Raw genomic sequence first — 26,794 nt, forward strand, 5'->3', positions numbered from 1 at the left:
CTGCTCATCTTGTTGGGATGTAAAAGAGATAATATATATAAAGCCTCTAGCAGAGAGCCTGGCACATGGTAGGTGTTTAATAAATGCTCCTTCCTTTGCTTCAGAAAATTTCCCAGCACTTCCTTGGGCACTAGTATCAGGTTATTTTTTTCTTTGAAATTCGCACTTTCTTTAGATGGTATAACAATAACTGTTATCATCTTTGCGTGGAAACTGGAAGGCTCGCTCCTTCTCGTTTTTCAGAAGTTGACAGAGCAGTCCCCTCCTCAGAGAAGCTGTGCTGACCCCCTGATGTAAAGCAGGCACCCTGCGCTCGCCCCTGGCCCTGTTCCAGTTCTAGTGCATTCAGCAGGAGGTGGGAGCTCTCTTTTTCACCGAGGGATGTTCAGTGTCCCCCTCCATGGCCCTTGTTCTCCACTGGACAGAGCCAGGCCCGCAGTCGGCTCTCAGGAAATGACTGTCGGTCGGGCATCAGAGACTTTAGCAGTCAATTTGCATCCTTGATTTCATCAAACCCTCACAGCAGTGCTGCAGCATTGTCTTCATGTTCAGATAAAGAAGCAGGCTCAGAGATGTCACCTTTCGTGCATAGGGCTGCAGAAGGATGACGTGGCAGACCTGAATTCACACACAACTCTGTCTGGATTTCCCACCCTCCCCCTGCCCTGTAACCTTTGGTTCCCGTGGAAAGCCCCTCCTTATTAAGCTGCAGGTGATCCTGAAAACCAGATAAGTTCCCTCAAACAAAGGACAGCAGCTCTAGCTTGGCCCAGTGTCCCGGCCTTAATTTCACGGGGCAGGTTTCCGGCGCCCGGCTGGAGAGTGCAGAGCCCCACCAGGCACGGCTTTCTCAAGGTGAGCCTCCGTTGTACAAGATCACGAATCATCTTCATCCTGAACAGCCACCTCTGCATTTGAAGTGGCTTGTGCAGGGGAGTGTGCGGTCAATGGCTTTCTCCTCCCTAAGAATCTGGCAGGTCACTGCCTCCCCACCTACCTCGTCACCTACCAGCCTGTCTCTGGCCTGGTCCTTCACTGACGGGGGACCCTGTGCATGCCAGGCCTCACTCTTCCCGCCTTTCTCTTTCTCCTCATTGCTCGAGGTCCAGCCAGAGTCCATCTCTCCCATGGGACCTTCCCTCCATGGCTCAGGTTTTCTCCTCTGACCACCGCTGGCACTTGGACCTCCAAAGAATCTATCGCCTTCTATCATGCTGTCCACACTTCCTCATCTGTGTCCGTCTGGACTTGCCGAGGGATCTCAGGTAACCTGTGACAAGGGACCATGACTCAGATGTTTTCTGCATAGAGCTGGCATGTGACAAATGTTCTTTATTGGTGGGTTAACACAGAATATTTGCTGCGTATGGAAGCCTTGGTATAATGCTTTCCTCTGAGTCCATGACAAGAAGCTATCTTACAGATGAGACCACCTTCTGACACATCACAAAGTCATCCGGTGTCAGATCTAGAAGGGCAACAGCTTCGTGTACTGATGAGGGAACTGAACTCCCTCACTCATTCGTTCATTAACAGACATTTCATTGCGAGCCTAGGATGCAGAAGGCTCCCTGAGCATGTGTCGTCTGTCGTCCATGAACTCAGTGGCTGACCCTCCACTCTCTGGAAGCTCCAAGAGTGTATTTATCCCTGCGTCCCCAGCGCCCAGCACAGGCGGGGCCCGGATGGATACAGCACAAGGCCCGTGAATGAGTGAGTTCAGCAGCGTTAGCTGTGTGGCGTCTGCTCCAGCCACAGCCCGGGGAGGCCTCCAAGAGAAGTGTCGCCACCCTCTGGCCTCCCCGGGGCTGCTGTTGGTCACAGCGTCTAACATCTCTGGGCTGTTAAGTGGGACGACCAGCTTTACTGTCTCTCGGCCTTATCTTTTGCCTGGGTCTTCAGCTCTACAGCCCGCAGGCAGCTTGTCAGGGCCTCTCACTGTGGACGGGTGGTTCTATCCCAAGAGGATTAGAATCTGAAGGATGCCCCTCTCTCTGGAAGGTCAGCACATGTTTGTTTTGCTGAGGGTCATGGTTTTGTTCCAATATCATTTTAGCTCAGGTTGTATTTTCATTTATGACAAGACAGTATAAGATTTTTCTAAATATAATCCTTATAATGGACCAGGCATACTTCATTAAGGCAAAAAAATAAAATAATAATCCACCGCTTTTCGACTTTCAAAATAATATCTCTACATGAAGACTTTTGTGATTGAAGTCAGTTCCCTAAATTGTTTTCTGACATTGTAAATATGCTCTTCAGGAAGGACCAAACATAGACAATTATTTAATATTGAAAGACTTTATGACCGGTGCAAATTAGAGATTTATATGATACTCTGTAACATATGCGCCCCAATCCATCCCATGATGTCACTGTAAACACTTGCTAGATACAGAAGGCAAGGATTTTATAGTCTGTCATTTTGCATTTTCTTCATAGGTGCTATAGATAAATAAAAATATTCTTAAACCACAAATGTGCCTTCTAAAATCAATAGCTTTAGGTTTGATCACAAAGTCTTAATTTGTATCTCATTTTCACCTGTTCCCTTGTCTAATCACTTGGTAATGTTTTTTAAATGCCAGACACTAGTGTACTTTCTATGCCACCCTATATTTCAACAAGAGATTGAAATTTTAGCATGATGTTTTATATTCCATCCTAAAATTTTTTTATTTGCAAGTGTATGAAGTCACATTGGTTATGTTTGATAATCCATTTTTGGCATGTATTTTCATATAAATTATAGGATGTTTTTGCCTCTCAGCTCTCAGAACATAGTAAGGAGAAGCCCCCAGCATGTGGAAATATGACTTATGCCACATTAGTGTGTGGGTTGGAAATAATAAGGATTATAAATGACTCACTAGGTGTAGAAAATAAGGGGAGAAGACTTATTGGGGAGAAGTAAAAAGCTTGCTTTCTTGATGCACAGCTGAAAGAAGGCACCATGCAAGATATATCACTATGCACCTGCTTTTTATTTCTAAGGGGGTTTTTATTAACCCCTTTTTATCAATCAAAATAAATTGATTGCCAGTGAATGCAATATTTTCTGACTATTTGAAATTATAAAACAGAAGCAAAGATATTCAAACTCATGAACTACATTTTCTGGTAAATAAGAGACAAACCCCTGCCGAAGAGTTTGCTAAATATTGTTAAAGATTTTCATAGCTGTCCCTTAAAATAGAACATTTCATTTAAGGCTAGGAGTGGGCCCTGGGATTCGTTTGGAATTTGGCTTTATCCTGCCGTGTTAGTGACCAGATATTCCAGAACACTGTTGTTTAATATTTATGTCCCATCATAAAAGGACATATTTCTGTGGGGTAAATACAGTGATGGCCAATAATAACTTGGTCCTGGGTAAGGCAGGATATAATAACCTGATTCAACCTGACTCCTGGGTGGCCAGGAGTCCATTGTGAAGTGCATCCTGAAGAGGGGTCTAGTCACTTCTAGCTGGGATGCAGTGATAGAGAATTTGCGGAAACTGGAAAATAAAGACATCACCCAAATGGGTGAGGACATCCCTCCTGGTCCTCAGCAGCCTGGGAAGAAGGTCTGAGAATCTGGGGCAATAGGAATAAACATGGCAGTTTAGAACATGGGGCCGAGTGGGGCCTCCCACGTGGAGGGGCTGAGGATGCGAGGGCAGCAAGCTATGATTGCAGACCTCCTTGACGCCCTGGGAGCTCATGCCTCTTCCGTCTCAGCCCTTAGGGCAGCTGCAGCCTGACTTCTGATGGGCTGGGCGCCGGCAGAGCTGTCAGGTCACGTCTGTGCAGAATCGGCCAGATGTGGCTTAGCGCCGCCCCTCCCTCAGATCCGTAGCATAAAGGGCTACCCATTTTAGGGTCCCACACATCTGTCACTTATCATAGGAAGGAGACTTTTTGTTCTTGTATCTCCTATTACTCATTTCTTAGTTCAGCAGATGTAAACTGAAAAAAAGAATGTATGTCATAGTTGGAAAGTCTAAAGGTAATGTTGTCATTGAAGTTTCTTAATGAGATATTTCTTCTGATTAAAATAAAGCATATTTCATATGAATGAGTGAATAATAGATACTAACTTAAACTTAGGCTAATAATGGAGTCACCACCAAGTTTATGCTTTACTCTGGCGAGAGGACACAACCATGGAGGTTTAAACTTGAGCTTCTTTATCGTGAGAACATGAAATACCGGTCCATTTATTTTATATACATACTACGGGGCAATAGAGCCTATGCATCACTTAAAAGTCAGTGGTTTCCTTTTTACCTTTCTTTTTTGTTTCTTTGGTTGTAGAGGAAGGAATTTAAAGTCAGCAATCGTTTTACAGAAAAATCATCCCAGCCATTGAAATCCAAGGTGGGCAAGCCAGTTTGGAGACATCCAAACGGGGAATCCTTTCAGAATTTGAAGCAAATCCACTCACATCGTTCAGGGTTATTTTCTTACTTCAACACCTTCCTGAAGGTCCCACAGTTGACGGAGTAGGGGTACTGCAAGCATCGTGCATTCCTGCTGCGTCCTGCCCACTGGACTCCAGTGGGGTCCGTCGTGGTGGCCAACATTCACACAGCCCAGGCTGGACAACTCTGGAAGAAGTTCAAGAATACAGATTTCAGGTGATTAAAAAAAAAAAAAACTTTATGTTCCTTTGTCCTGCACCGGGGGAAAGTGTCACTGTTGGCTTTTAGAGGACAGAGGGAATGGGAAGGAAGCTGTTGTAGGTGTGGCAGACTTTTGAGGCATTTTGGCAAGCATAAGGCTATTGTGCTCATTGATTTGACTGAAGTGAAGTCAGTTAGCTTTCCAGATTGGGATGGAGTCCGCCAAGTGTTAAAGAACCAGTGATTGACTCTGTGCTTTGGCCATAGCTTGGTCCCCAGAACTATTAGCTGTGTATTGCTGAGCTGTGTCTTTAAGGTGTGTGTGTGTGTGTGTGTGTGTGTGTGTGTGTGTTTCTCAGTGTTCCCAGATCTCTGTACCCTGAATTCCTTCCACAGGTAGGAAGGGCCACCTCTGCTCGTGGTGGACACTCTGAGCCGCTCCAGATGTCCACTCTGTGAGGTGACCTGAAGGTCCCACAGTTGATGGAGTAGGGGTGCTGTAAGCATCATGCATTCCTGCTGCCTATGAAAGAATGCCAAGGTCAGTTGGACAGAGGGCCCAGATCGTGAGCTCAAACGAGGGGGCACGGGTCTGGAAGGGTCCTCCTTGAGATGTGAAATCTTGGAGCCACACAGCCTGAAGGTGCTTGCCTGGTTAGAACTCTTAGCTCTCATAAGAATTACCTCAGATTTTACAAGCCATCTTGTTCATGACACCAAGGGAAGCTCATCTGTGCCTTTAGTTTCCCAGATTTGAAACAAGAATTACAGATAGGAGCAGAAAATTATCTCCCAATGGACTTGGAGAATAAATACACAGACACACATACAATACTGTTTATACGTAAAATGTTTGGCTCAGGAGAACACGCAGCTGCAAGTAAACATACACAGTGGTTATGTAGGCTCGTGATCAATAACGTCTCCTGAATCTGCATCTGGGGTGATCGCACCGGGAACCGGACCTTCAGGTAAACAAAGATACACGTGGAAGTGTGTGTGCAAGTGACACGTACAGAACGCTCCCCCCCCCCCCACCCCTGCCAGCATGCTTTCATCCGGATAGTGCAGACTGGGGACATTTTACAGGATCTCAAATACACAGCTGTGGAACAAGAAGGCGGGAGAAAGTGTTAAAAGTTGGCAGGTCAGGTTTTTGGTGGATCAGCAGAGCGTCTCCAGATATAGCATCAGTCTGTGTGAATTCTGAATTGTGGCCTCTCTAGGTTGAATAAAGAAACCACTCAACAAAGGACGCTCCTTCTCCAGCCTGAAGAGGCGCTGATGCCACCTACAGCCTGGAGACGGGCTCTACAACCCACACCTGCCGCCCTGGCTGGTCCTGGGGGAAGAGACGAAGTTAGAATTTATGCAGGGGATGGAGAACGGACGGTCAACTCTCAAGATGAATTTTTTTTACAGATAAATTGTAAACAATTAAAAACGTGTTTAAAAATTATTTTGACTAAAGAGTTTTTGGAGATTGCAGCAATTGGATTAAGATTTGTGAACTACAATTCTTAGAAATACATTTCTTCTAGAGAGCACCTTAGGGATGTGGTCACATCTGTGTGAGCGTGTGTATAGCAAACCCAAAACATTCAACCCAGTGCTAGATTAGGTTAGTGGGTACATGCTTATCCACATAGTCTTATCTTCTTAGGGGAAACCAGATTACTGTGAAACTATCAGATAACATGCTCTTCTGAAAAGAAATGGAATGTATTTTTATTGGTGGAGCCAAGATGAAGTATGTCTTGAAATCTGTTTTACAAATAAACTTGCACACAAATTGTCCATTTGCTGCTTCGAAATCTTTTTTCACGTTTGAGGAGCTGTCAGAGGTCCCTAATAAACATGAGTCTTATTTAGTTTACTGGATATATAATTCTTCTTTTCTTTGAAAATAATTATTTTTCAAGCAAGTGCAGCAAAAATACAATCAATAAAAATATAGCTATGACAGCATAAACAACCTTTATAGCCAGCATATACATAGAGTTCTTCCAATAAACATGGTTCCTGATAAGGAAGGGAACAGAACATTGGCTGACTCCTGCCGAGATCAAGTGCCAGGCTCCTAAGGGTTGACAGAGGGAACCTCATAGCCAGTTCCCACCTCCCTATCTCAGACTCGTCCTTGGCTATCAGGGTGACAATTGAAGCATCCCAACTGCCAGGGGGCCCTTGGGCTAAGGAGAAGAAGGGCTGGTTGCTTGGTTGGATGCAGTGTCTAGTTTATCGCAACGTGGTTTGGGAGAGACCCTACCCAAGGCCCACTCTTGGGGCCACTGAAGCTGATGGACAGCAGGCTGAAATTCCCTGGAGGGCTCTGGAGAGGCAGGATACAGCCTCTCTACCTCTTGATTCCCCCATTCTTGGTCCAGGCGGGTGATCCCTGGGCAGGAGGCCATGCCAGGGTGGGTGGCAGGGCTGAGGCGTGGGGATGGGAGTCGACTTAGGAGGATCTGATCCAGGGATTCTGCTCTGGGCTTTGATCAACCTGGTCTTGACCTGACGGAGCTCCTGGGGAGACCCATTTGTTCAGGCCCTTCCCAGGCCTGCACCCAGCCATGATCCCTGGACCCCTGGCTACTGCCCAGGGCCACCAGTGCATGGACAGAGCCCGAGCCTGCAGTGTGGGGGCTCTGGGGTATCTCCAGTACTGTGCCCAGCTGTGGTCACTGCACCCCTGGCTACTGCCCGGGGCCACCAGTGCGTGGACAGAGCCCGAGCCTGCAGTGCAGGGGCTCTGGGAAGTCCTCAGTCCTGTGCCCAGCTGTGGTCACTGTGCCCCTGGCCACGGCCCCAGCCACCTGCGTAGACAGAGCTCGCAGCGCTGGGGCTCCAGGTGTTCCCAGCCGGGTGCGGACTCCTCGCAGGGAGCTCCGTGTTAGCAAGTTCCAGCAGACGTGCGGGTGTTCATTTATGCTTTTTATAGTAGCTAGAGAAGATGTTATCGCAGCTTGAGAACAGAAATTAAAATATGTATCCTTCAGGTGCAAATCTACTGTACTTACAGTTTTACTGTTTCTCTGCAGGGGGGCTCCATTAATCTTGTAACAGTGAAATTCCTAAGGAAATTAATTCCCTCCGGTTGGGGTTATTCTCAACTGGTCTTTGGGGGCGGAGTAATTGGAATTTAAGAGTCTCTCTTAAAAGAAAGGAAACTGGCCATTTCACTTGAATAACAACATTTTTTAATGCCATACTTTGCCCATTAAAAATGCCTTCTCATTCTTTCCCTCCCAGTCCCCCTTGTGTCTCTCAGCTCCTCTTGGTGGGGTTTACAAAGACCCCGCCAGGTGGGAATTCAATTCCTAGTCCTCGTTTATGCTCACCAAGTATCCTTTCCACCCTGGGTTATTTGTGTGCACCTAGTACACAGCCCTGTGCCCTGCAATGGAGTAACACTGGGTTGGCCACAGGAATAAATGATGCATTATCAAAAGTGTATGGCCAAAATATTTCCTTGCTGGTTTAGGAGCAGTAAATGTTAGCTGTCATTACCTGGAAAAATAATTACACCTCAATCTCACACACACACACACACGCACACCGCTCTTTAAAATTGGCTCACTTCACAGACATAGGGTGAAGTTCCTTTGCTGCCAGGAGGGCCCCCTGCAGTCCTGTCTGGGGCTTCGGTTCTCCAAGGCAGGACTTCAGCCCTGAGGACCCAGACCCAAGCTTCCTGATCCCCACGCTCCCGGCCTCTGAAGTGCATACAGCACCCTCGGGGAAACCTAACTGTCCCACCAGGCTGTGCTGCTGTCCTGGGAGAGCGGTTCTTGGTTCCTGACCAAGAAGGGCCTGGGAGCCCCGGAGAGGCCCTGCCCAGAGAGCACTTAAGATGAAGTGTCACTAGGTTCCCTAGGGGGAGTGCCCCTCCCAAGAGAGAATAGGACATGGCTAAAGGATGCTTCCACATGGAGTCAGCAGAATGTCAGTGCCTGGGATGAACTCACACTGGAGACATAGGCCAAAACCAGCCCCAACATCTTGCTGTTCTGTGTTTTTGCGCTTTCCAGCACTAACAGGGCATAAGGGAAAGCCAAGTGCAGAGTATTCTGTAAGACAAACCAGCTTAATATGATAATGACGAGGTTTTCCCTCTGGACCTGAAAATGCTCAGAGACAGAGAGAGAGGACTGGGCTTTCCAGAGTGTCAACAGAGTGCGGGATGGGGTGCGGTGGTGGCGCATGAGAAGAGCTTGGGGCAGTGAAGGGAAGGCCCTGGGGAGGGTCCTGGCGCTGCCCCTTCCCTGCTGTGGGTCTGGGCAGTTTCCTTGGCTACAAAGTGGCAGTTGGCAGTGACAGATTTTACATCATCAACTCAGGGAGCACTGAATGATAAATACAGACACGTGGCTTGGGTTGAGGGCTGAGTGGAGTAGTCTTTGTTGCCCAAGTCAGAGCATTTTAAAGCTCAGAGGTCATCTGCTGACCCTTAGGCCTGTTAATACCAATAGTGACAACTGCAATAGGGCAGAAGGCAGAATTGGAAATGTTATACGGGAGTTTTTGTAACTTTTTTTTTTTTAGTAGGAACATGCTCTGCAGCTGGTGTATGCTACTTTCAGCAAATTCCATTAAATGAAAAATTAGGATTTTTAAAACAGCCCCATTAGAGGGGTGATTACTGCTTTTTTGAAAAAGATTCACTATAGCACATTTCCCTAGTGCATCACAATTTCATTATTTTTTAAATTACAAAGCTGGTGCATGTTCTTTGAAAAAATACAAATGATGCTAAGAAGTGGATAATGTAAAATGTGAAGCTCCTCCCTTTAAAACTCCCTTGTTTTGACTCTTGGGGCTAAGCTCTCCTAACATTTTGGGGCACATCCTTCTGAGGACCTTTTTCTATGCTACATTCAGCTACATATAGTTATATATTTTATTTACATACAATTGGCCATCGGAGTATACATCCTGTTTTGCAACATGCTGTTTTCATCTCTCCTATTGCATTTTTTTCATAGTAATCTCTAGGTTTTATTAGCTTTTTTTAAAAAAGATGATTCTGATGTTATTTTTATTCATTTATTTTTTTGCTGAGGAAGATTGGCCCTGAGCTAACATCTGTGCCCATCCTCCCCTATTTTATATGTGGGATGCTACCACAGCACGGCTTGATGAGCAGTGTGCAAGTCCGCACCCGGGATATGAACCTATGAACCCTGGGCCACCAAAGCGGAGCACGAGAAGTCAACCACCACGGGGCCAGCCCCTATTAACTTTTTTTAAAAAAAAAACCTAATCTTTTTAATTGTAGAGTCATATGCAGCTGTAAGAAATGATATAGAGAGATCCTGTGTACACTTCCCCAAAAGATAGCATCTCGCAAAACTGTAGTACAGTATCATAACCAGGATGCTGATATTCATATGATCCATCCATCTTTTTCAGATTTCCTATTTTCTCTTGCCCTCATCTGTGTGTGTGTATCTTATTCTACACAATTGTATCACATGTTTAGGTTTGCGTATCTACCACCACAGTCAGGATACAAAACTGTTCCTCATTGCTTTCCTATTGCACTTTAAATAATGTAATTTACCATTTTCAGTAAGATCTCTCAGGGTGAACCATACATGTAACCTGGCTCCTAAAGGCCAATTTCAATCCCTAGAGCAGAGCTGCCCAAGAGAAAACACCAAGTGAGCCACAAGTGAAAGTCACCAATTCAAAATTTTCTAGTAACTACGTTAAAAAGTGGTAAATTTATTTTTAATAATATATTTCACAGAACCCAATATATCCAAAGTATTATCATTATTATACAATCAATATAAAATTAATAAAATATATTTCATTTTTTTTGTACTAAGTCTTTGACACTCCATGAGCTCACTCTCCCCCAGCTGCACGTGGTGAGCATGTACTGAGCACCTACTGTGTGCCCAGCTCTAATGTAGGCACTGGGAGAGAGACTCAGTTCTGGCCCTTGATGAGAACTGGGACTGGTGGAGGAGGCAGGCTCAGTTCTGATACGGGGGGCTGTGCACGTGGTGGAAGCAGCACAGGGTGCCGTGAACACTGAGGGAAGACCCTGGGGCCTGCCCTCAAAGCCGGCCCCTAGCCCGAGAGCTGTCCGGGAGGAGCCCCACGTGTCTGGGTGGGAGGGTGACTTTCAGTGAGAAGGGAACTATAGGAGGAGCGGCGCTTTGGAGAGAAGGCCCGGGGTGGACCGGTGCCGTCCAACAGGAGACGCCCCCTCCCCAAAGCAGATGGATCCTGGGCCCTGGGGGCAGGGGAGGGCTCTCGGCTTGCGGTTGAGGGTTCCCTGGCAGTGGAAGAAATTAGGGGCATGGACAAGATTACCCAGGCGGGGGAGTGTGTGGGAGGCACGACAAGGCGGAGCGGAAAGTGCGGGAGAGGACACCACCTCGAGAGTCAACGTGAGGGGGATGCCAACGGGAGCCAGGGACGCCCCCGAGGTTAGAGGGGCCCGAGAGAGAGGGGTGCGGGGGTCCTGGAAGCAGGGGCGAGATCCTGGAAAGGAGCGTGGGGGTCCGGGAGCTGGGCCTGTGGTTCCGGGAGGCGGCGCACCCGCCCAGGCCCTGCTGCTCCTAGGTCACCGTGGGTGATGGGTCCGCGCACGGGCTGAGCCCACGGGTGGCACCGCCGGGGGCGCCTGTGGCCGGACACGCGGTGGCGGGGGTGCCTGGTCCTTCAGGACCGAGTTCGAAGCGCCCTGTCAGTGTTGAGATTCGGAGACGGCGCAACCTCCCTTTCCCTGACCTCTCATTCTATCCCCGGCTTTGCATAATTCCATTTTAGATTAAAATTTCAGCTTGTTACATGGGCACACCTGACTTCACTTACACACGTCACCCACGCGCACACCCCTCTCCCGGCTGCTGGAGGAGCCGCGAGGAAGGCCCGGGGCCCCGGGAGGCAGGAGGCCCGACCGCCCGGATCTCCGAGGGCGGGACTCCCGACAGTCAGGATCCTCGGGGGTCAGGCGCTGTTGCGCCCCCAGGCGCGGCCGGAAGCCCCGCGCTCCGGCAGTTCAGTCTCCGCGCGCGCAGGCCCCGGCGGGGCGGGGCGGGGCGTCCGCACGCAGCGTCCCGAGGCCCCGCCCCCGCCGCCCGCGCTCGATTGGTCGTGTCTGGCGGCGGCAGCATGGCGGCGGGGGCGCCTGAGGCGGCGGTGGCCGTGGTGGAGGTCGGCTCGGCCCGGCAGTTTGAGGAGCTGCTGCGCCTCAGAGCCAAGTAAGCGGGGCGGCGGGCGGCGGGGGCGAGGGCACGCGGCGGGGCCGGCCTCGCGGGCGGCGGCGGCGGCGGGCGGCCCGGCTCGGCTGGGCCTGGGCGGAGCGGCCGGGCCCCGGCTCCCGGCCCGGAAGAGGAGGGGGCCCGTCCCGACCCCCGGCCCCGGCCCGCCGGGCGCTCCAGGCCCGCGCCCCGACCCTGCCTGTCGCTTGGCGGCCTGGGCGCGGCGGACGCGGTGACTCAGCCCGGCCGGAGGCGCGGAGACTTCGCCGCCGGTCCGCACCCGGCAGTTGGGGCAGGCCCGGCGGGGGCGGTCCTGCCGCCCTGGAGGGGGCGGGTGAGGCCTGTGGACACTCGGGCCGCGCTCGCGTCCCAAGCGCGCCCGCGGCTGCGGCCGGGGGTTTCCTGTCTCCCCAACCGGCTTCGCGGGCTGTCCCGGTGGCACCCGGCCTCTCGCTCTCGGAGGACTTCAGAGGCCGGCAGGGGTGCGTAGAGCCCCTGTTGGGGGACAGATGGACATCCCGAGCCGTACAAACGCTCACAGTCAGCTCGCGGGCGCGCGGGGGCTTCCTAGGGTTGGTACCACTTCCCCTTGTAGCGCCCTCCGGGGACCGGGTGGTTCTCGGCGGTCCTGCTGGTGGGTAAGATGCGAGCTCCGGCGTCGGGTTCCTGGGAGCCGGTCCCCAGCTCAGCCGCCTGCTAGCCGTGGAACCCCTGGGCGGGTTTCGTTACCAGACCTGAGTTTCCTCCGCGGGAGATGGGTTGGAATCGTGCCCGCTTCGGGGCTGTGAGGATTAAATGAAAGGATGCACGTAACATAATGGCATGCCATGTCATAGCCTTGCATGCGGGAGCCCTGTGTTCACTGTGGAGCAGAGGGCTTGCGTGGAGTTCACAGGCAATAAGTACTTGTTGACCTGAATGCAGTGGGATTGTGGATTAGAGGCGGGTAGTGCTCTGATTGGAAGAATGAGATGGAGAGTGTAAGTTAATCACAACAGCTCTTGTAGCATTTCAGGTTTACTTGGAAAATTGTTAAAAAAAAAAAAAAAAAGCTAGGGGAGGTGGCCGGGAAATGACGTTTACTCATTGATGAAAGGCGGGTTCTGATTCATGCAACACGCCACAGATCGTAAAGCGGCACGGTTACCGAGTACTCCAGAGGTGGCCTCCTGAAATGAGCAGAGCTTGTGTGGACCTGCCCTTAATAAGTGTTTGAACTTAGTATCACCTGGAAGACTCTTTTGCTTTTTGTGTGTTTTCACATTTTTGTTTTTATGTTTCATTTTTTAAACATAAAAGTCTTTAAAAATAATACAACTGGTAAAAGCTTAAATGTAAATACCATTTGGGTGTTTTCTTGCCACTGGTCTGTACTTGAAAGGACCCAGAAAACAACATACCTTTTCCATAATGGTTAGTTTAAATGGGCACGTGGGAAATGACGCGTGGCATCTGGGGAAGGAATAAATCTCTGCTGCTTTTTGTGAAAATGGAAAAGTTTAACATTATTAAATAGTACTCTTCAATGTAATCAAAGTGTACTTTCCAAATCATCACTTTTCAATTAAAAAATTTTGTATGAGTTGAAATTTTTTTTTTGCTTCAGTCATCTAATCAGTTTGTTACTGAAACCTCAATTGGTCTATACAATGGGGATATTAATACCCATTTGCAGAGTAATTAAGGTTTTGCCCATTTATAAAATATTAAACAGAGTCTAGTATATGATAGTGTTTAATAAATGGTAGCTGGTGTTACCTGCGGATGAATAACCGTAGGAGCAGAAGACCCTTAATAGAGAGACAACCATTTATTGAGCACTGATTGTTTTATTGATGAAGAACTGAAGCTCATTACATTGTTTAAAATCATATTAGTCAGGATTTGACCCTGGTCTTTCTCTAAAAGTTTTCCTTAAACAATGCACCCTGCATGTTGGGCTATCCACAAAGGTGGAGAGAATCCTGTCACATATAATCCAAGAGGGGATGACAGCATTTATGTTTGCTTCACGTTTATGTTCTTATGATAGTACGTATCCTGTACTTAATTGAAAAGTGGATGTTAAGCATCTAAATTTGAGAATAGTGTGGATAATTTAAAATAACAATTAACATTGTTAATTAATATCATTCTTTAATGTTTTCAAAGTGCTTTTATATTCTTGTTTGATCTTCCCAACATCCCAGGGTGTTAGTTATTGTTATTTTACAAATGTGGAAGTTAAGAGAAGTCAAATTACTCTTCAAAGCCACATTAGTAGTAATGGAATTTAAGTTGTGTGTGTCCTTTTCTGTTTTATGTTATGTTGGCTCTTACTGTTAAACAGTTTGGTAACCTATTTTAATTTTTTAAAAACTGTAATCATATTGTGAGCATTTTCTCATGACATTAAAAATTACTTGAAATATGATTTTTAATGGTGTTATAATATTTTATTGCTTGACCATTAAAAAAGTATATTGTTGAACAATAGATTTTTACAGTTATTTTCTCTGTAAAATAATGGGAAAGTATTCATATACATAAATCTTTGTCTTTTTAATTACTTCCTTAGGGTAGGTACTTAAGGTGTGTAAGAAATTTGTGAAAGGTTCCTATTTATTTATTTTTTTTTGGTGAGGAAGATTAGCCCTGAGCTAACATCTGTTGCCAGTCAGTCCTCTTTTTGCTGAGGAAGGTTGGCCCTGAGCTAACATCCGTTCGCATCTTCCTCTACTTTATAGGTGGGACGCCACCACAGCATGGCTTGGTAAGCAGTGCCTAGGTCTGCGCCTGGGATCCAAACTCTTGAACCCCAGGCTGCCGAAGTGGAGCGTGCAAACTCAACCACTCTGCCACCAGGCCGGCCCCTCCAATTTAATTTTTACCAGCAGAATATGAAAGTGCTTGTCTGACTTATCCTTTTTATCATTGAATATTATGATTTTAAAAATATTTTTTCAATCTGGTAAAAAGTGGTATCCCAATTTTTAAAAAATTGAAATTGAGGTGTTAACTTACATCTGTAGTAAAATGCACAGCTCTTAATTGTTAGGTGTGATGAATTTTGGCGGTTGTGTACACACAAGTAACCATCATTCAGAAGAAGAATATAGACCCCCAGGATGTTCTTAGCCCCTTTCCAGTAATCCTCGCCGCTAATCTGCTTTTGTCGCTGTGGATCCGTTTTGCCTGTTCTTGGACATTATGAGAAAGGAGTCACAGAGCTCCTGTTCTTTTATGTCTGGCTTCTTTTGCTCAGTATGTTTTTGAGATTCATCCATGTATCTATAGTTGGTTCCTTTTTATTGCTGAGTGGTATTCCATTGTATGAATACACAACAGTTTTTCTAATTTGTGGACATTTGGGTTATTTCCAGATTTTGGCTACTGTGTCTGAGGCTGCTGTGAAGAGTCTTGCACAGGTTACTTTTTCCTTCTCACCATCCCTTAGGCCTTCCTCTGCATCCTCTGCAGAGGCTCTGTGAGGTCAGGCTGAAGTAGGCAGAGGCTCATGCGGAAGGGTTTTGAGGTGCAGGTAGAGCTCTTCTGGCCTGCATTCTACTGGCCAGAACTCAGTTCCAGGGCCCTAGACAGCTGCAAGGAAGACTGAGGAATGTAGTGTAGCTGTGTGCCCAGGAGGAGAAGGAAACAGTGCTTGGTGAAACACACCTGAACAGAATATTCTCTGCCATAGACGCTGAGGCCCACCTCTCACACACTGAAGCTTCCCTGTTCTGCTGGATACAAATTATAACCCATTCATTGGGGGCCCTACCATGCGTCCTTCCCGCCTTAGGTTGGTCTTCCTTAGAGCCTCCTGCTTTTGTCTTGTGTCCCCCTGGGCAGCTCTCCCTTCTTCCTCATTCCTGTCTGTGACCCCTCTCCTCCATTTTCCTTTGTGTCAGAAATGACCTTGCTTCCTACCTGGGAAAACAGGAGTTCCAGAAGCATCTCCCCAGCTCTCCTCCTACTTGCCCCTCCTCTGACACCTACACATTTATTTGTAGCTTTACCCATTCTTGATTCCTTCACTCCTGATCCAGAGGACACTGTCCCTCTTTGCTAGGTGAATTCTTCTCTGCTTCAGATTTCCCCGTTGAGACCTTGCATCCTTGGTTGTCTCTCGTGTCTTCAGCCTCTCCCTCTCCACTGCCCTCTCACAAAATAAACTATGATTTTCTTGTATTTAAAGATTTTCTTGTATTAAGAAAAAAGAGCCCATCCCTTGATCCTGTCTTTGCCTCTGCCTAGTTTTCTCTCTGTTTACTGCTGAATCTCTCTCTCTCTTTTTTTTTTTTTTTTGCTGAGGAAGATTCACCCTGAGCTAACATCTGTGCCAGTCTTCCTCTATTGTTTAGTATGTGGGCCACCAACACAGCATGGCCACGAACAGAGCGGTGTAGGTCCGTGCTTGGACCGCTGAAACAGAGCCCTCTGTTTACAGCTGAATCTCTTAAAGAGTAGCTTTCCAGCAGTCTCTACTTCTTCATCTTCAGTTCAGTCCTCCACTCGCTGCAATCTGACTTGTGCTTCTACCATCCACTGGAATTGCTCTCATCATTTCTAGTTGCCCTTTCCTGCTGCATTAGATGATTGTTACTCCTTCCTTCTTGAGTTTTGTGAGACTCTTTAACCTTACTGTACCTGTTAGTCCCTTCTCTGGTCTGCTGCCTGGGCTCCTTTTCTTCCATCTGTCCTAACTTAGTATTGGTGAGCCCCAGAGGCTCTGGCCTGCTTCTTTATCCTCCTGTATGGGTGAGCATGGTGCTGGCACTATTTCTTTTTTTTTTTTTTTAAAGATTTTATTTATTCCCCCCAAAGCCCCAGCAGATAGTTGCATGTCATAGCTGCACATCCTTCTAGTTGCTGTATGTGGGACTCGGCCTCAGGATGGACGGAGAAGTGGTGCCTCGATGCGCACCCGGGATCCGAACCCGGGCCGCCAGCATTGCAGCGCGCGCACTTAACCACCAAGCCACGGGGCCGGCCCCTGGCACTATTTCTTAATTCCCAGTTCTGCAGAACAAGCTCAGACTTCTTTCCTGAGCTCCAGACCATCACTAACAGCCCACTAGCCTTCCTTTTCTCTCAGGTTTGCAGCTTCTATACTACGATTCACGGCTAGTGCCACCACTAGCCATCAGTCTTTAAGCCAGAAACATGGGGCCAGCTCTAGACTGTACCTCCAATGTCACCATATCCTGTGCCTCCTACCTCTGAAATCCCCAGGGCCTCCTTCCACTTCCCCTCTCCGACACTGGGTGGTAGGCTCCTTCTCTCACCTGTATTATTTTATTGGTTTTACAGTTTGTTACTTCTTTTCTTGCCCACAGGTTAGTTGTCCTTGGTTCCTTTCTCCATGTAACATTTTTAAATGTGTTTTCTTCCAGATTTTTCAGATTTTTTTTTTGGTTGGAAGGATTATATTTGAATTTAGAATTCTATAAACCAGGGTTTTCAGTTGGATATGAGGATAGACTTAAAGATATCCTTGCTCGAGATAATTTTATGTGAAAGTAGTTGATTGATATACACTGAGATTCCTAAGAATTTCATCAACAATTTGTTAATCCACTATTCTGCCTGTTTATACTATCAATTTTTAGGAAATCTTTTGTAGCACAATATAAAAAAGTATATCTTGGTAAAAAGCAGATCCATTTTTCCCTTGTTCTCTGCTTGCATACCTTCATTTTCAGCATTTGATTCCTGTTCCTATGGTCACAATCATGCCCCTTCGTCACAGTACCATGTTTAAAAAGTAAGTGCTAACATTGATAGTGATAATGCAGCCACATTTTTCACAAACATTGTGCCTCGACTACAGAAATTTAGTTTCCACCTTTCCGAAGGGTCTGAAAATATGGTTGATTTACATGACTAGTGAGATGGATGAATACTCAGAACCACTTCATATGAGCTCAGTATTGACTCAGAAATGTCATCAACTTGAAAATTCACCTGAAGGATTCTTAAGACGTTGCAGGTCCTTATAGCTCAGACTGCGTTTAATACAACAAAATTCTAGCAGCACAGAAGCACTTCAGGCGGTTCCTGTTAAGGTTTTTTTTTTGTTTTTGTAATAGAATTTAATCTATACCAGTATTTGCTTTTTTCTAAAGATACTATAATTTTTTTGATTTACAGGTCCCTCCTTGTGGTCCATTTTTGGGCACCATGGGCTCCACAGTGTGCTCAGATGAACGACGTGATGGCAGAGTTAGCCAAAGAACACCCTCAAGTTTCATTTGTAAAGGTATTACGTTTTCAGTGTTGTGTCTTTTATGAGTTTAATTCTGACTTATGGGTTAGACTACATTTTATTAACTAATATAAGAGAGGAGTGGTTCCGAATTCCACATGTTTATAATTGGGGTTGGGATCTGTTATTTTTGTGGTACATTATTCTTAAAAATCTTAAAATAGTTTTGCATTTCTCCAGTACCGAATAGTGTAAAACTCACCGCACTTTCCCTAACACTGCTTGGTTGGGAGGATGTGATCAGTCCGTAGCAGGGTGGACAGTGGGGGAAGGTTTGTGAGCAAAAGCAGACTAGGTCATTCACTGTGGGTAACTGTGGTTTTAATGTAGTAAAAATTTTAAAAAGACTTATTTTATTGAAAAGCTAGGTATGCTGTGGAAAGTGATTCGAGAAAGAGTATGTAAAGGCTGCTAGGACCCAGGGGAATGGGAAGAAGTTGCTGTCTGGGATTGGGTAGATGCAAACCTAGAGGAGAAACTGCAAGTTTTTCTAACCTGTTCAGGAAGCAGAGGAAAAAGGAAGCCAGACAGTCTGTCTCTTGCCTTCTTTGTTTTTACTCTGTTTTGCATGTTGCCTTCTTTGTTTTCACTCTGGTTTTGCATGCTCTACATTCCTAGTATCTCTCTTGCGTGGGTAAGTACTAGGAAAGTGATAATTGTGACTGTGGATTAGCTCACTTAGTTTAGCACCTTTAATGTTATCATTCAGAACTTAGTATTGGTTTAGGCAATAAGGCCGAAATATGAGTTGAGAATCTTAGAAATGAATTATTGGGAAGGAAGGCACACTCTGTATTCAGAAGCCTGAATCCTTTGGATTTTAAAAAAACAAACAAAAAAAGCCTTATTTTGTAAAACCAGAATTTGTGAATTCAGAAGACGTGTTGGCAAATATACCCATATATGGTGTTAAAAACGACATCAGCTGTATCAGCTGTGTTTGTCTGTATGCCACTGTTGATGTAAACTGAAAACACAGAGTTCTCACAGTAATTCATTTGTATAGTAGATGATATAGTTTCAGACAGTTTCTATTTAGATAAGTGTACTTCGAATAGGTATTGTGCTTAGGTGGTTCAAAAATCAAAACAGTGTAAAAAGATGTCCATTGAGAAGGCTCACCCACTCCTTCCCCTGTCAGCCCTGTTGTCCCACCCCATAAGTAACTGCTTGTATTAATTTTGTATGAATCCTTCCAGTGTTTCTTTATGCAGATAGAGCAAGTGTGAATATGATAGTTAGCTTTTTAAAATTTAAGGACTTATTTAAAATTCCAATGAAATGTGTAGTGTAACCTTAGAACGTAACCCTAAAATGTCCATTATAAATAATAGAAGGGGACATTAAAACTGCATGTTTGGTCAGTGATAAAAGATAATGATTACAAGTGAAATGAATGATTAAACATTTCAATCATACGATTAATCAGGGTGATGGTAATTGTTGTAAGTCTGCTTTTATGTATATAATGTTACTGGTTTAGATAACACATTGTTCTTAGTTGCCATCTGAATGATTTATTTAAAGTAACTACAGAATTACTTCTCACATTGGTACCAGACTTGGCAGTAAGATTTTAAGTTGTTCAAGTGCTTAAGTGTCTCAGCAAGCCAAGGGTTGGGAAGCCCTTATCTGTTGGAGATACCTGAACCCAACTGCACCTGCCATTCATGGGGAGGGTGGCAGTGCTAGATGGGTAGTTCATCCAGGCATCATTACTTTCTGGAAATTTACTCTATGGCATAGTTTTTCTTTCATTAGACATCATCAAGGGCAAAGACAATTTGCTTGGAGTTTGTGAGGTAGGTAATTTAAAAGGTCACAATTGCTGAACAATACTGAACAAATGAGAAGGAAAATATTTGAGAGATGCGTTGGCATTTCCCAGTACGAGAGGCATGTGGTTCATTTTAAAACAGCTTTCTTTTCTTAATGAGAGCTTTTCTGGAACTTCTAGGGTATAGAACTGATGTTCTACTACCTCTGTGTCTTAATTTTTTTCCTTAGTCTTATTTTTTAAATGACTCTAATAATTTGGCATTTTTTTTTTAAGTTTATTTGTTTTTTTTTTTTGTGAGGAAGATCAGCACTGAGCTAACATCCATGCCAATCCTCTTCTTTTTGCTGAGGAGGACTGGCCATGAGCTAACATCTGCGCCCATGCTCCTCTACTTTATATGGGACGCCGCCACAGCATGACCTGACAAGCGGTCCATCTGTGCACCCCCGGGATCCGAACCCTGGCCGCCAGCAGTGGAGTGCACGCACTTAACTGCTACACCACGGGGTAGCGGCCCCTAATTTGGCATTTTTGACTTGTGAAGTATAGAGATTCGTCCATTCTATGACTTAGATTTACAGAATAATTATGTAGGTGATCTTAAACACGATGTTTTTAATAGTTTGATTGTAAAGTTTTGTGACCATCAACAATTTATTATTTTGTAGAAGATAGCAAAATATATGGAGAAAAGTTAGCATAAATTTTTGGTCTGAGTAGTTTGTGCTCATTGGAATAGATTGCTGAAAGGCAAGGCTTTCATATTTATTGCATCTGAATCCTCATTTCCCGGGCTGATGATGTGGTGAGAAAGTGCACCCATGCTCTTGCCTGTGCCAAGTAAAACGTGGTGTTCTGCTCATGCGCATCTGCTGTCATATCTAGTCAGATCCTGGGGCTCTGATGTTCTCACACCTCCAAGGGCTTAGAGGAGATAAATGAGTTATTTCTATTGCTGAAAGTCTCGTAGAAACCTTCCGTTTAGTCAGAATAAGATTAAATAGCTAATTAAAATGTCAGGTGGTTTTGCTTTTGAAATTGTGTAAAGTCAGTTTGTTAGCACTTTATCTTTAAAATGGGATTCATATTTATCATTTAATCACTTGTGTGGTAGGTAGAATCTTTGAAGATAGAGTGTCTGGTAGAGGGGTGGGAAGGAGGAAGAATAATATGAGGCTTCTTGGGTGACAAAAAAGTTGGATACCAGTAGTCGTGTTCAAGGTCCAAATCAAATCCGTTTTTTAATAGGAGTGGAAACTTATTATTTTTTTAATTTTACATTTGATTTTATTAATTTTATTTTTTAAATAAAAAATGTATATATTTAAAGTGTATAACATGGTGATTCACAACAAATCCATTTTGTGTGAAGTCTTTCCTATATACCCGTGTGGCTTTGTTTTTGGTCTCTGAACTTAGTTTGTGCCATTGGTTGGACTGTTAGGAGAATATCTTGTAGTTTTGTCTGTGCTGTCATTTAATTCCTACTTTGATTGGCTTCTTGACTAGATGGTAGGCTACTAGACGTAGGGACCTTTGTCTTACCATGTTCTCATTTTTTTTTATTGCTTTCCTTTGTGCAAGTACCTCCCACCCCTCATGCCAGGCTCCCCCACCCCAGTTCCAGCTTAGTATCCTGATCCTGCTAGGCTGTGGTACTCATTTAACTGTATAATGCACTTTAGTACAGAAATTTTCAAAGTCCGACTTACCAGCCACCTGGTTGGTGAGATTTTATACTGTTGTATTTCATTTAGTATTAATCTTGTTTGTATAGTAGTTGCTCTACTTGCGTTTTACATCCATTGTAACTTCAGATATAAGATCGGGGTACAGAAGGCATTATATACTTAAATTTGTATTTTTTGATTCCTTAAAAAATAGGAATCTTTATAGTTTGATTTATTCTTAAATGTGCAGCCATCTTAAAGACATAGGCTTACACTGTTTAATTTCTAAAGATCTATATAATTAGTGTAGATAATTTCTGTAGTTTACACTGTTTACTTCTAAATGTCTGTAAAATTAGTACGTGTAAGCAGATAGTGTAGGGCAATTTCCAGAGGGTACCAACTAGCTATATAACTAGGTACCAACTAACTAGCCGAATTCTTGCTTTTCATTGTCAGAATATTGACTAGAGTTATGTGCCACATAATGACATTTTGGTCAACGATGGGCCACATAGATGACAGTGATCCCATAAGATTAGTACCTTATAGTCTAGGTATACAGCAGGCTATACCATCTAGGCTTGTGTAAGTACAGTCTATGATGTTGGCACAAGGACGAAATTGCCTAAGTATGCGTTTTTCAGAACGTATCCCCGTCGTTAAGCAACACATGACTGTAGTTTATTTGGCATCTTAGAGAGCATATGTAGGACTCCATTTTTTAGGAACTCTAAAAATGCCTCTCAGATAATTCTAGTAGAATTGTTAAATCTTAAAAATATCCTAGTTTTAGCTATGCTGTTTTGGTAATAAAAAAATGTTGTAATTAACATAGTTTATTAGCTGTTATTGGGCTAAATTTGGCAAAAATCTTTAAAAAAAGTTATCAAAAATATTATTTTAAATATATATTTTGAAATTTATGTTTGACTGTTAAAGAAAGAGTTTGACTTTGAAAATTTTCCCTTTTGTATCACGTGTCACAGGGTAGAAAGAAGCTTCTGTATGAGGTTTAATCATTCTCTCCTCAACCTTGGATCCTCAGTGCTACCACCTGCCAGTGGTCATTCCCATTCTTGGCTTAGGAGTAGTGACCGCCATTTGTTCAATATTCTGTCAGAATTTATATATTGAACACTTATTATATGCCACACATTGTGTTAGTCACTGGGAATACAGAACAGGAAGGGCATAGACAATAAATGGGTAACATATTATCAAGGTAATTTCAGGTAGTAATAGGTTCTACAAAAGAAATAAATAGGCAGGCTGTGAAGGATGAGTTGGGGTGCTTCATTTAGGTTGGGCTGGAGAGTGAGAGCTAAAAAATGAAAAGGAGATAGTCATTGGAAGAGCTGGGGGAGAGCTTTTAGGCAGAGGATTAGCAAGTGCAGACTTAGAGGAGCAGACAAAAGGTCAGAGGGCTAGTGGGTAGTGAAGGAGGAAAGGATATGACATGAGGTTGGAGAGGTTGGCAAGGGCCAAGTGGCCTTGTGGGCAGTGGTACAGCTCGGATTTCATTCCTAAGTTGATTACTCTGGCTGCTGTGTGGGGAATGGTTTGAAGAGAGTAAGGGTGCAGACTAGAAGCAGGTATGTCAGTTAGGAGACTATTTCACTAGGCCAAGTGAGAGATGCCTTGGGCACTAGCGGAGAAATAGCATTGAAATGGTGTTATGATCTGAGTTGGCTTATATTTTGGAGGGGAACCCAGAAGACCTGTTGATGGATTGGATGTTGGGGGTGAGGGAAATGGATTAATCAAGGTTATCTCCTTTTTGATTTGAGCAACTGGATGGATTAAATTAGATAGATATGCCCTGGGGAGGAGCAGGTTTAGTGGGGATATCTAGTAGACATCTGAGTGCAGATGTCGAGTGTGTAGCTTGGAGGTGAGGGGAAAGGTCTCGCCTGGATAGAACTTGGGTGTTGTCACCATATTGGTGTTGTTTAGAACCATGGGGTTGGATGAGACCGCTCGAGGAGAATGAGTCTAGATAAGAGAAGCAGACTCAGAACCAAGTCCTGGGACATGCAGCCGTGTAGAGGTTGGCCAGAGGTGAAGGAAGGAGCCAGAGACCGAGTCTAAGAGTTAGAGAGGGAAAAAGAAAACATGGAAAGCCAAGTGAAATGTGTCTGGAGAAGGTGGGTGTGGTCATGCTTACTGAATGACTGCTGAAAGGTTAGTAAAATGAGGAAAGACTAACCAATGGGTTTGGTGAAATGGCAACGTGCTGGTATAGAGATGAGCAGAGCTTGGCTCTGGAGCCAGACTGCCTCGCTGCACCACTCAACAGTATTGTAATTTTGAGCAAGTTACCTGATTTCTTTAAGTTCTAGTTTCTTCAATAGGATGGGTGTAGTGACAGCACGTATTGTTGTGAGGATTGAATGAGTCAGTACATGAAATGCATTTAGAACAGTGTCTGACCTAGAATAAATCATAGCGTTAGCCATTACTATCATGGCGGTCTTTGGTGACCTCTGATAAATTGAAGTAGACTAGAGAGAGAATTCCCTACCTCTGGATTTATCTTACTGTAGCAACACCTCCCCGCTCTCGCCTGCTCTCCGGAGACACACAGCTCACTGTGTGGTAAGGGTCCAAGTTTGAGAATCACAGTACAGGAAGCAAAAGTGGTTCCCACCAAAGGCATTCTGTCTGGGATTCCATTCTGGAAATGTTCGTGTTTGGTCCTGAAGTCATGTATAAATCCTATCTTTGAAATTTAGTCTGTCTTTTTGATTGTTGTAGTAGAAAAAGTTAACCATAGTATAGTGAAAAAAGCATAGACTTGGTTGTAGTCAAATGAATTTGGGTTTGTTTCTCAGCTCTGCTACTTATTAACCACGTTTCTTTGGACAAGTTACCTCTTTACCTAGTCACCTATAAAATTGAGATGATAATATGCTTCACACCTTTCCAGGTTGTAAGTAGTCTAGGCACTCTTATGTAAAGGGCCTGTCATGGTTTATGGCACAGATAGCTATTATTCACCATCTTTGGTCTCTTCTGAATGCAGATCATTTTTTAATATTTATATATTTTCTGTTTTCATTGTTATAACTGTCGTGTTGTTTTATATCCAACAAAAATATTTACAAAGAGTTTTAGTGCTGCAAAGGTTTTAGGACTTCAGATGCCCTTGATGTTCTGGGGAATAGTACTCCTGGCCTGTGCTCAGGAGGATTTGTCGTCATCATTGCCTTTGTCTTATTAAGACCTCGTCTTCTGGGAGCTCATTTGAGGAGAGGTGCATGTAGTGATCCTCTCAGCTTCAGCAGGAATTTCAAGATGATCATTTGCTTCCCAGAAAAGTTGTCAGTAAGGGACCCTATTGGAAACCAGCAGGAATATGAGAAGAGATCAGCTTTGAACAGTGTATAGGAATTTCTTTTTATGAGTCAGGATGTTACCTGTTTTGTTCTGGTTTAAGACCATATTATCTTGTTTCTACTTAATATTGCCCCTTTTTTTTGATTTGTATTACTTTTCTGTTAGAATCCAGTAATACCAAAGATGGAGACCTTAGGTGAGCTAAGCCCAGGGCCAGTGTGTGGTGGACGCTCGATAGGTGTTAGTTGAAAGAAAGAAAATAACGAGCTGCCTTTGTCATCCATCACCTTTTCTGCTCTCTTTGGTCTGATTGTGGAATTGTGTGAGAGACAACAGCACAGAAGTCTCTAAAACTTTAGAAAGAGTTTCTTCTAAATAGCTGTCTCTGAATGCTTTGACTTTTCTTTGTTCTTTTTTCAGTTTTATTGGACAGTTAATGTTGATTTAAAATGTATATAATTTTTCACATAAATACATTTAAAAAAATGAAAATAATTAAAAATATTGTTCCAAAAGGGTGTTCTAAAGAAATTAAAGTAGTAAAAGAGCACCCAAGAACATGAGCTGGAAAATCCAAACCAAAGACAAATGACTGCCTCCATTTGCTGTCAGGGGTCATCTGGGTAGATCCACTACACTGGCTGAAGCTCTGAGAAAACAGTATTTCAAGTCCAGTGGAAATCTTTCACTCTTGGAAAAATACAGTATAGAGATTTTAAAAACTTTTAACAATATAATTTATCGATAAATTTTATTTCCTACAGGTATAATGTGAACACAGATTTTTATTGGTTTTAAAGTGTTTTTATTACATTGACAGTCCTATGAGGAAAAGATACAGTATGTCTCAGCTTTTTTAAAGTATACTGTTTATAAAACCCTACATAAATAGCTTACAGTAATTGTGTTCTAATTATTTATAAATTGTGTTATTTAATATGTTTTAAATCCATGTATCAGATATCACATCATATCTTGTTGAGGGCCTCAAATTATCAAACAGAATGCAGTCATCTTATTTAAAATGCATTTAAGTGTATGAATAGACCCAGAAGCAAGTAACCTAGCAAGATATCTGCTGAGTGTCCAGCAGCCTTGCAGGAGTTAAAAGTAAGATTTATCAGACATCAATAGTTTATTGAAGAAATACTCCTTTTTGCTTCATAATTTGCAGAAGGCTGCAACTGTCAGTCATGATGTACTGCCTCTTGAAATTAGTCAATAGAGCAAACAGCAAGAATTGCTGTGGGCAGAAAATAAGCACTGTAATCATGACATAACTGGGGTCAGTGATTTATGGATTTCAATATAGTAGTCGCTGCATATGATTGAAAATTTACTAGGTCACTAGTGCACCAAAAATTTTATTCACAGCCTCCAGGCATCTTTTGAAATGTGCAACAAAATAAAAACCTCTGAACCTGTTTTGACACTGCAGACTCAGTGGATGACATGCCAGCCCAGTGAGTCTCATTTAAATGTAAATGTGTCATAAACTTTTGTACTCTTTGAAAACGTCATCTACTTGAAGGGCTAGTGCATGTGAAACTGATTTACATGTTGAAATAGTAAAAAAGGACCTTTTATAATCAAGCTTAAATTCTTTTATTTTAAAGTTGGAAGCCGAAGCTGTTCCTGAAGTGTCTGAAAAATATGAAATTAGTTCTGTTCCCACCTTTCTCTTTTTCAAGGTAAGGATAAAGATGGCACAAGAGCTCATGCCTGTGTAGTGGGCTGTGGGACTGTCTTGGTTTCTTTACCCACTCCCCTTATCCCTGAACATTAGGCATTTGCTTCTTCCTGGCTTTGCCCTTTCTTCGTGTAGTCTCGTTTGCTTGCCTGGGGGTCTGAGAAGAGTGCCGTGGACTGTGGAGGTCCAGAACCAGGATTGGAGCTTCTTGAGAAAAATCCAGATATATTGCTGTAGAC

The 26,794-nt window shown here is 44.2% G+C and overlaps 1 protein-coding gene across 1 annotated transcript in view; it reads left to right on the forward strand.

Moving 5' to 3' along the window:
* The first annotated feature begins 11,719 nt into the window (after positions 1-11,719).
* The window catches only part of GLRX3 (glutaredoxin 3), a 32,279-nt gene continuing 17,204 nt past the window's right edge, over positions 11,720-26,794 (forward strand). Inside the window, exons 1-3 of the mRNA XM_087432873.1 lie at positions 11,720-11,829; positions 17,962-18,070; positions 26,482-26,556. Coding sequence (XP_087288999.1) covers positions 11,741-11,829; positions 17,962-18,070; positions 26,482-26,556 — 273 coding nt within the window. The 5' untranslated portion in view covers positions 11,720-11,740. The remainder of the gene's footprint in view (positions 11,830-17,961; positions 18,071-26,481; positions 26,557-26,794) is intronic.

This window comes from Ceratotherium simum, chromosome 6, assembly GCF_057802395.1.
Source record: "Ceratotherium simum simum isolate JZ-2026a chromosome 6, ASM5780239v1, whole genome shotgun sequence".
Taxonomy (NCBI): domain Eukaryota; kingdom Metazoa; phylum Chordata; class Mammalia; order Perissodactyla; family Rhinocerotidae; genus Ceratotherium; species Ceratotherium simum.